We start from the raw sequence: 10,433 nt of genomic DNA, 5'->3' as shown, positions 1-10,433 counted from the left end.
AATAGCGAAAAACTACGACAGAGGGCGCGCATAAATCACGCAAGCGAATACTTTAGTAACTCCCGGTAGTGCAGAGAGAGCCGATGGTGACTACCGCCTAGGACATTGCCTTGTAAAAGTAATCGATGAATTACACTGCAAGTAGTCGGTCGGTAATTGACAGTGTTTTCAGGTAGCTACCGATTCAGCAGTCGCTCCCCCGTACTGCAGGGTACATACATACATGCATACGAGACGATAAATTACCCTTTACCACATTCGTCGTGATTTCAGCAACAAGTCAAATGGCTTTCAGCCAGTGTTGCCGCCGCTCAAAGAACTTTCTAACCAAGATTAGACGAAAAATTTGCCAAATGTAAGGAAAAATAACCAATTTTTTTATTAGATTCACAATTCAGGTCATCACAAATTCTTTTACATAGTACGTATAGACAAATTTTAGAAACCAAAGAAAATCAATTTTTATTTGCATTTTTGAAAAGTAAATACTTTTAAGGCTGAAAATAAATGAAATGCATTCATATATAAGTATATGTGACCTGGTCTACGAAAAGGGAGCTTACGTGCGAAAACTAGTTTTCTGTGAAAAAGCTGTTAAAAGTAAGCAACTCGTTTCGTCAGTTTCTCATTATCTCGTTAATTGTTCTCCGCGCCGGACGTCCAGTAAGTGTTGTTGTTGGTCCAGTAAGTGTTGTTGTTGGTCCAGTAAGTGTTGTTGTTGGTCGGAATATTATTATAGTTCATCGTGTAAGTTGCTAGTGTGGAACATTTAAAAAAGTAACACTGAAGAAGTGACGTTTACTGTTTCTGTTGATTATCGTCTTCGCATTTCGCATGAAATGAAACATGAGTGTTGATGAGGAGTTCAGTGCCGTATACGGACAATATTTCCATGAAAAGGATGATGTAAACGATGATGAAAACTATGAAGATAACGATGATGATGAAGACGAAGTATGTGTATCTCAGGCAGAAGATGATACCGAACAAACTTTTGTTAAGATGGACCTGTATGTTGTTGATGTAAAGGAGGAGGAGCTGGTAACAAAATTTCTGTCAAAAGATTGTTGTAATAATGAATGCCATACACTGATACCACGGGAAATGATCGAGAGTACGCGGAACAATTGTTTAGAGATGTCGAAAAATGAACTTGATTTAGTGATACTAAGTCACATCGAAGCTGGAATTATGAGTAACGAAAAGCTAGAAAGTGTATACGCAAAGCTTGCTGGGCGGAAGAAATATGGACAGAGACAGGATACAGAAGTTATGAGGCATAGAATTCAATTTACCTTCTACAGAGTACCTGTTTGTCGTTCGTTTTTCCTTTTTGTACATGCCTGTACGACGAAACGTTACAAAAATTTAGTAACAGTGCGCCAACACGGACTGGCAAATAAACCGAGTACACATCCAAAGTCATTTAAACCGGCTGAAATCGAAAAAGCTGTTAAATTCATCGAGTCTATAGCCGATTTAATGGCTCTTCCACTGCCCGGACGACTCCCAAAATTTAAGGATTTTCGGATAATGAAACTGCCATCCAGCGAGACGAAGTCCTCAATTTATCGAAAATACATTTCTTCACTCAGTTATGACGAATACATACCCCATGTTACAGTTATGAAACCAGCGGATGATCTCTGCGATGTCTGCCGTGGTAAGTAGCTCATTATTTTCTCATTTTATAGTTGTATCAAACGTTGAGATTAAATTCAGTATTTTTTCTTTTAATAGGAAACACAATATCGATTGCGCAAGCCAAAGGTGTTACTGACATTGAACGCGCACAGAAGCTTAATCAATTTCTTGATCACCTCCACCGAGCCCGAAATCAACGGGAATATTATCAAAGTTGGTGTAGAAATACTGACCCTACAGCAGTCGTTCTGTCATTTGATTTTGCCCAAACCGTTCACTACCCTGTCAGTCCACAACAACCTGGTACAGCATACTTCAAAGCAACCAAGAAGTGCGGAGTCTTCGGAATTACAGACGAAAAACAAAAAGTTCAGGTTAGAATTTCAAACTGAATCATAGGAACTCAAATTGCTCGCCTTTACAGGATCTTACTTATATTTTTTTTTTTACAGTACAATTACATGATAGACGAAAAAGATGACGTTGGTAAAGGACCTAACTGTGTTGTGAGCATCCTGCATTATCACCTGCAAACCTTCTATAAAGACATTGAAACACTCGTTCTTTTCTGTGACAATTGTGTTGGGCAGAATAAGAATAACACTGTACTATCATATCTGCAATGGTGTTTGGCTCGGGGTCTTAACAAAACTATTTTATTCAATTTTCTACTTACCGGGCACACTAAGTTCGCGCCTGATCGTTACTTCGGTATTTTCAAAAGTAAGTATGCCGTCAGTAACATCGACACGTATGCAGATTTACTGCAGTGTGTCGAGGCATCATCACCTGGGGGTTATAATAAAGCTGTATCGGCTGAAAAAGTCGTCTGGTATGAATGGGACAGCTATTTTAAACCACTGTACAAGTCACTTGTTGGAATAACGCAATTCCATCATTTCATAATCTCTACAGATTGTGTAAAAACAAAGAAATTCGCAGACAGTGAAGAAGTGCAGTCCTTTAAGCTTCTGTTAAAACCTATCGATCCTGAAATGCCGAAAGTTATACAACCAGCCGGTTTATCTTTGGAACGTCAGTGGTACATCTATCACAATCTTCGCAGCTTAGTTTCGGATATATCTAAAGTAGATATTGTGGCTCCATTGCCGAAAGATTTGCCATCGAAGAAACGGAAGGCAAAAACTAGTGAAGATGTTCTCAAAACAGACGAGGAACCAGGTCCATCTTCCTCAGGATCAACACGTAAAAAGATCTCAAGGAAAACGACAACAAAGAAAAATACATAAACTACTCAGCATTATTATTTTTGGCCCATAATACGTTTTTCTAGTGTATAATCATGTCTTTATAGCCTATAATTCAATGTATTTTGTTCATTACCAATAAATTATATTTTGTCGTATTTTTACTCTTCTTTCTCTACATTTTTAGTACACTTCTAAGCAAGTTAGGATTTTCTGCTTTTCACCACGTGACAAAGCATCTCATCTTCCATCCGAATCAACCAAAAAGTGAAAATTGATTTTTTGACACCTAAGCCCCCTTTCCGTAGACCAGGTCACATATATATATATAAATACATATTTCAGAAAATCAGGCTTCACGTATTAGGTGTATATGTATGTTAATATCTTAGTAAACATTACAGACTCTAAATGACGTTTTTAAATAGGAACACAGTTTTCAACTTCTTTGTAAAAATCAATGAAATACCTAATCAGCGTGAACAACCACATTGTATATATTTTAAGATTAAGATGAAACAATTAAAAATTGGACTTATTGAACTACATCGTCGCTCAGCGCGAAATACCTCGTATACGCCAAACGTAGTACCGCGTATACGATGGTAAATAAATTTTACAAAAGTGCAAAAAACCGATTTTTTCAAAACTGTGGAATGGTATTTTCACTGAACCTACTTGCTATAAGATTATTATTATTAATCTTAACTTAAATTAATAAAGTAAGCAGTAATGGAAAAAGAATAACCAAATCCCTTTTTTATTGTACATACATGACGTGGTATTGGATTCCGCATATACGAGGTATTTATACATATATGTACTATCTAAGTGTGTATTAATTTGAAATAGTCTCTAGCCGACCATGCATATTATGTTTTCTGTATATTAATTATAAAACAAATACATACATATGTAAGTAATATTAATACAATGATTCCAAATATTCTCACTTGGCTGCCACTGCTTCTGCTACTCTCCTCAACCTCGACAGGTGTAGCTGGCCTATGTCTCATAACGAACCTAATTTAAAAGTTTTTTGGAAATACATATTATGCAAAATAAAACCAAAATTGTGTATTTTTTGCTCACTTATCCATAGAATTGAGCCCGTATAAATTAACTTGAAACACCAATTTTGCGCGGAATTTTAATAATTTTTCGCGGCTTTTTAATGACTCTCGTATTATTAAAATGTCATTTCAGGTACATACTATGCAGGTGTGTGCAAAGAACATAGAAATGGTGTAACTGCGGGGCCATTTCAAAAACTTGGCGATTAATTCACCGCGATTTATTAAAGACACGAACCGATAATAGTTGCACCCTCGAACTTTTACATGTTCTTTTGCATATTGCACATATGATTAGATATTATCGGAATAAGTCGAATCTTGAGTTGCCATTTTAGTAGTAATAACTTTAGTTAAATAATCATATTGAGCAGAATAAATGTATTTGTATACGCTATTTTTCAAATATTTATATATTGTATGTATACAAAAATTAGAAACTGCAGTAAAGGTTAAAGATAACCAAAATGGGAAAGACCTTAACACCTTCACAGGCAAGAAAAAAATAACCAAAATTGGTTAAAAGTAACCAAAACGGCAACACTGCTTTCAGCAATAAGTCAAATGGCTTTCAACAACAAGTCAATTTGCAAGCTTGGGCCAGCGTTTGTTGCCAGCAACTGACCCGCTGGCTGCCCACTGGCATTTGTTCAACTACTCAAAAATGCACTTTGTAAACAAACCTTTTGGGTGTTAGCCACATCAAGCGGCTCATCTGGATGAAATGAAAAGGCTGTTAGATGTAATGCAGCAACGTGCCCCCGATGTTGAACATCAGTTCAAAGAAAAGTCAAATGAGTTCGAAATGGCGCAGCTTATCATACGCCAGTTGACGGATAAGGCCAATGTAAACCAAGGCCGCAATCGGATAGAGACCTCGACGCAGACGCAATTTATGTACGAGCAACAGATTAGAGACTTACAAGTAAGTAAGAAGTAGAAGGGCATTTGAAGATGTTTACATTATTATGTTTACGCATTTCTTAAGGCGGATTCACCGTTCCTGCCCGGACACTTTTTGTTAGTAATTTTACGCGTTCCTTTCCCAACTTGTCTCACTGAGAGCGCGACAAAAATGTGCTGAACACTCTTTGTTCGAATCAAATTGATTTTGATTTTCTGTCGGAACGACTTGATGATTCGGGTTGCCGCGTTCTCCTTTATATGCGTTTGCAGCGAATTGCATGTGTTATTTGCCCTCAAAATCGTATGTAGGCAACAATATCATCAGCTGTTTGCTTCAGAACAAAATAAAATGTGCCGAACTGAACGGTGAACCGTACTTCAGCACCCTCTCCGGCAAAAATGTTTTGAGCATTGTGGAAGAATACAGGTGAGATATCTTAGGGTTGACAGATAGTTGACAGGGTGTTCAATATGGCGATGACAGTGTGAACAATATGGCAGCCAATATGGCATACAATACCGAATGGCCCGAAGTAGCAAAAATACGACCCGAATGAAACGCTTCGTGAAAATCCAGGGTTGCGAAGTGGTATTTTGTTGGAAAATATAAAAGCCAGGATTTTGGGCAGCGCCGAATTTTAACAAAAGAGGGTTTTGTGTTCTCAAAATGAACAGAAAAGGGTTGCTGTGCTGTTTCGTTTTAAGCTTATTTTACTCTTAAGGTATCTAATTAAATATTAAAAGGAGACAAAAATTAAAGCAAAAATTTAAAATATATGTACATATCTGAAAATTTTAAATAAAATATATATTTTCACGAGAGACAAATTAAATAAAATGGGGTAACTTTAGGGGAAATATACTTATCAGATTGGGTCAGATAGCGCTTTTACGTTATAAATAAAAATAATTCCTACTTAAATTTTATATAATTTTAGTGACGTATTTTTAAGCTGACCCTGAGATCTGTGAAATAATACATATTTATGTGCATATATTGTGTTGATTATGCTCTAAATCGCTAAATAATTCTTGCAGCAATCAGCACCATTGGAAAGTGAAGTGACAATAGGCTGGTTTTCTTTATACAGCCCGTTTTAAATTCGAATTATTGTTATAATAAATTACAATTATTGTTTGTTTCCGCTTCGGTCAACCGCGCAAATTATTTATTTAAAAAATGTCGTTTAAAAATAGCAGATTTTGTTTACTTTTGAATAAGACTTTATCGAGTGCACTATAAAGACAGGGGGATAAATGCTGTAAAGAAATATATGTTGAGTCCAATCGGTTTTTTGCTAATCCGGTTTTTGTGTAGGTACAAACAAGGTATATTAAAAAAATACCTCCATGAAAAAATATCGTTATTTTCGTAATTAAAATTAATCGGAATTTTATGGGGGGTTATAAAAACTCGTTTTAATCGAAACTTTGTTTTTTTCGGCTATATTTGTTATTATTTATTGGCCCAGATGCAAATATTGAATGAACTAACATATTTTAAATATTTACGGAACTACCATTTGTATGCAACCCTGCCTATCCTGTATTCAAGTAGATGTAATTCGAAAAATTTAAACGGATTTCTTCAAATCAACCTGAGCTGCGGACATATTGCGAATTCATTTTAAAACATTAACCACTACATTATATTAGTATTAAATACTTTCAATTAAGAAACAATTCTTATTAGAAAATAAATATGAATCGTTTTATTTTAAATATTCCAATGTATATTTTTATACCCGAGCGCACTTGTGCACAGTAACAGGCAAAACGAATCGAGATAGATATAGACAAATGTATACATAAATGATCAGGATGAAAAGAGAAATCGATTAAGCGGTGACTGTCTGTCCGTCCGTCCGTCCGTCCGTCCGTCCGTCTGTCCGTCCGTCTGTGCACACGATAACTCGAGTAAAAATTAAGATATCTTAACGAAACTTGGTACGTGTACTTCTTTCGGGCGTAGGACGGATGGTATTGAAAATGGGCAAAATCGGACAATAACCACGCCTACCTCCCATATAACGGTAATTTTCAGAAATACGAAAACTGCGATATTTTAGTAACTACTGAAGATTATTCACTCAAAATTGATATTTGCAATAACTTTTAGACGAAAAATAAGAATATTAACATTTTTTTGAAAATGGGCGTAGCCACGCCCACTTATGGTTACATGTGTATATCTTGGCAACCGCTGCACCGATTTCTTCCAAACTTGGCGCAGTTATTGGCCTTGGTACGGGATACCAAATGGCTGAAAATTTTAAAAATCGGACAATAACCACGCCCACATCCCATATAACGGTAATTTGGAGAAATACGAAATCTTCGATAAATCCGTAAATATTGAAGCTAATTTATTCAAAATTGATGCTTGGAACAATTCTTTATCAGGAAATACGCTTATCATAAAATTTTGGTAAATGGGCGTGGCACCGCCCACTTATGATCACATATATGTATCTCGGCAACCGTTCTACCAATTTGTACCAAACTCGGTATGGTTATTGTGCTTGCCACATAAAAGCAAAACGTTCAAAATTATTGAAATCGGACTAAAATCACGGCTTTTCATATAACGGTAAATTTTAGAAATGCTCGAAACGTCAATATTTCGAAATTTAAGGACGCTAATTTATTCAAAATTGATACACCCCGGCTTACCATGTAGCGGTAGCTTTCGGAAAGGTGAAAAGGCATATATGTAATACTTGCGCCGGGTATTTAATGTTCGGCCCCGCCCGAACTTAGACTTTCTTACTTGTTTGTTAATGCAGATAGTGCGGATTTAACGTATTTTATAACCGTTACATGGGGAAAATAAATTTAAGGCAGATTGTTATTAACAATTTTTACACAATTTACGATTGCAATCAATTTCTTTCAAAACTATAATCTAAATGATTGCAAGTTGTATTTTTTACGATCAAAACAGATTCCAATATTAGGTATATTATGCAAATGCAATCCAATTTGATTTGAGTTATTCAGTTTTAGATACATTTATATTTCTGTGTTCGTATGGAATAGTAGGTTATGTCGGGAAGCTGGCTTAGTATAATCCGGCATTCCCTTTATTATTTACAACACAAGGAATTTTTTGATGACCCTTAACAAGAATATGGACGTGCTAGTATCGGAAAAATTTCTTGCACGTTTATTTATCCAAAATTTCTTCAACGGCTCGGCGCCAGTGAGGGTATGCTGCGAATGCCGCATTATACTAAAACCAGCCTTTTGACATAAGCTACTATTCCATATGAGTGGGGCACGTGCGAAATGCGGATTTTCCCAGTTGCAGTACTGCAGTAATTCGACACCTTCCTCACCAACCGCTCTGTCCTCTATGAGCTTCTTAATGTAACTGCAAATAAAAGATGGAAATTTAAGAAAAAAGACTATCACAGCGTTTCACTCTTGTAGTATATTGGCTATCAAGCACCAGAAAATTTCCATCACGCATTCCATATGCTACCGATTGTCGTGGATCAATTAAAATACTGTCATCACAGCTTTTTGGTACTCCAGCAACTGGTGTGTCTATGGCGGAGTTATGCGGAGCTGTTGCATGACTAAAATCAATTTGGGCTCTTTGAGAACTGGCTTGTTTGTTGCGAGCTATTGGCATCAAATGTATGCAAATTAGATTTCCAAACGAGCAACTGTTGAATACAGGAAAAAATTTATATTAAATGGTTCCGCTAAAGTGCACTACTACCGTGTATAAATTGGCCGACCTTCTAATAAATCAAGCAATCTTATTGTATCGTCATCGCCGCCAGTCACCAAGAAATTTCCACTTGGGTGAATGCAACATCATTCTCCGGCGACGAATGCACTGTTTTAGCTCGCCTTCAGCTATGTCAAATATCTTAAAGCGGTTACAACTTAATGCTAAAGCCACCAGATTACCGTCTGGATGCCATGCCAGCTGTCGTCCCATACCTCTTCCCACGGTGAACGTTCGCACACATTCGCCTAAAAATGTATCGCAAATTCTTAACTTGTCATCGCCGCACGATGAAATTAACTTACCATTAGGGCTGAATTTTGATGGGCCCACCCATTTGTGTGTCCAGTGAAAGATGTGTAATTTGAATCAGTATTTTGATGGCTGTTCGCAATTTTTCTAGTCTGCAAACGAATAAGCTGACGACGAAGCAAACAAACTCAAGCACATTGTTGCATTCTACCGTACTTTTTAAAAGCTTTAAAATCTTAAAACATATGTGAAAAACATTTATAATCTGAATATTTCAAATGTCGCAATCAAAACCAAATTTTATAAATAGCATTTTTAAAAAGCAATCATCTAATATTTTTCAAGTTTTTGGACATATATGTTACCATTTGAACAACAAATACTACCAAGTTTTAAGAGACTATTTAATGCAACTCAGGTCAAAAAAGCATAGTTTAGACCAAAATAAGCAACTCTAAAAAACAGATGATCGCAGCTGTGGCCCAGGGTGACGTCTATTGCTAAGATATCTCACTTGTATTTGTACACAATGGTTTTGAGAGCAAATAAAAAGTTGTCCGGACACGAACGGTGAACCCGCCTTTACAGGCTATGGTGCAACAATTGACGTATGCCAAAGAAAGGAATTTATGATGGTCACAAATATATTGGCAAAAACATAGCAAGAGCATATGCCAAGTTGGAAAAATTGACAACGCGTGAGTATAAAATGAATAGGTGTTCTTAATTATAAATATTATTTTACCTTTTCTTTTGCAGTGGCCAAAAAGAAGAGTCTTTTTGATGATCGACCGCAATAGATTCAAGAATTGACTTACATCATGGTGTATGCGTTACAATCTAAATTAGCCAGCATGGGCACCGACTTCAAACAGATACTAGAAGTGCGTATAGAAAATCTCAAACAACAAAAAGCGCGTCGGGATCAATTCGGGCAGTCACCAATTGCTGCTAGCACTGTTCGCTCGAGTACAGCGAAACGGCTCCTTGCTGTTAAGCGAAGAGAATACGGCCGTAAGCACTGACATGGCCGCAAGTGATACAACACCATTGCTGGGTGCAGTCGGAGGAAGTGGAATACAGACGCAGCAGCAGATTGCATTATATGATGACTCGGATAGTTACGTGCAACAGCGGGCTGAGACTATGCAGAACATTGAATCGACTATTGTCGAGCTAGGCGGTATATTTCAACAATCAGCACATATGGTTAAGGAGCAAGAGGAGAATGTGGAGCGTATCGATACAAACATACAAGATGCCGAATTGAACATAGAAGCGGCGCATGGTGAAATATTGAAGTACTTCCAAACTGATGATAAAAATCTTCGCAGTACTGATATTCTTTTTCATATTCTTCGTAGTTTTCCTTACATAATAAGGAATATGTTTGTGACACGGTAAGATTTTAACAAGTTCAGAGGCGCGGTCTTAAAGTTGTGGGTTTTTAAATACATAAATATATAATATCCTATTCATATACATACATATAAATCACACTACTGTAATAATGAAATTAAGTCTTATATGCCACGTGAAACACGATAGCTTTTAGAAGCAGTCACCAGAGAACTTAGATAGATAGAGAAGGTGCAAATTTTTGGAACGTAA

The 10,433-nt window shown here is 36.6% G+C and overlaps 2 protein-coding genes across 3 annotated transcripts in view; both read left to right on the top strand.

The window, feature by feature from the left end:
- The window catches only part of LOC118735173 (neuroligin-2), a 252,026-nt gene that overhangs the window by 200,879 nt on the left and 40,714 nt on the right, over window positions 1–10,433 (top strand). The window lies entirely within an intron of this gene.
- LOC118735174 lies at window positions 986–2,944 on the top strand. 2 transcript variants are annotated; one of them, XM_036464815.1, is made up of 3 exons: window positions 986–1,663; window positions 1,741–2,018; window positions 2,097–2,944. In XM_036464815.1, exons 1-3 carry the CDS (start codon window positions 1,003–1,005, stop codon window positions 2,892–2,894), a joined length of 1,737 nt encoding a protein of 578 aa, XP_036320708.1. In that variant the 5' UTR covers window positions 986–1,002; the 3' UTR covers window positions 2,895–2,944. The 2 variants fall into 2 exon arrangements, with proteins under 2 accessions (XP_036320708.1, XP_036320707.1); XM_036464814.1 differs by having other exon boundaries at window positions 1,723–2,018.

This window comes from Rhagoletis pomonella, unplaced genomic scaffold, assembly GCF_013731165.1.
Source record: "Rhagoletis pomonella isolate Grant_MI unplaced genomic scaffold, Rhpom_1.0 Rhpom_scaffold_00003, whole genome shotgun sequence".
Taxonomy (NCBI): Eukaryota; Metazoa; Arthropoda; class Insecta; order Diptera; family Tephritidae; genus Rhagoletis; species Rhagoletis pomonella.
This window is presented reverse-complemented; position numbering and strand designations above follow the sequence as displayed.

Bases quoted from the DNA above. Each gene is read 5' to 3' on its own strand.
- LOC118735174 (XM_036464814.1), top strand. From the start codon at position 1,003: ATGGACCTGTATGTTGTTGATGTAAAGGAGGAGGAGCTGGTAACAAAA. The intron at 1,664-1,722 runs GTAAGTAGCTCA...GATTAAATTCAG, and splicing joins TCTCTGCGATGTCTGCCGTG to TATTTTTTCTTTTAATAGGA. The intron at 2,019-2,096 runs GTTAGAATTTCA...TTTTTTTTACAG, and splicing joins ACGAAAAACAAAAAGTTCAG to TACAATTACATGATAGACGA.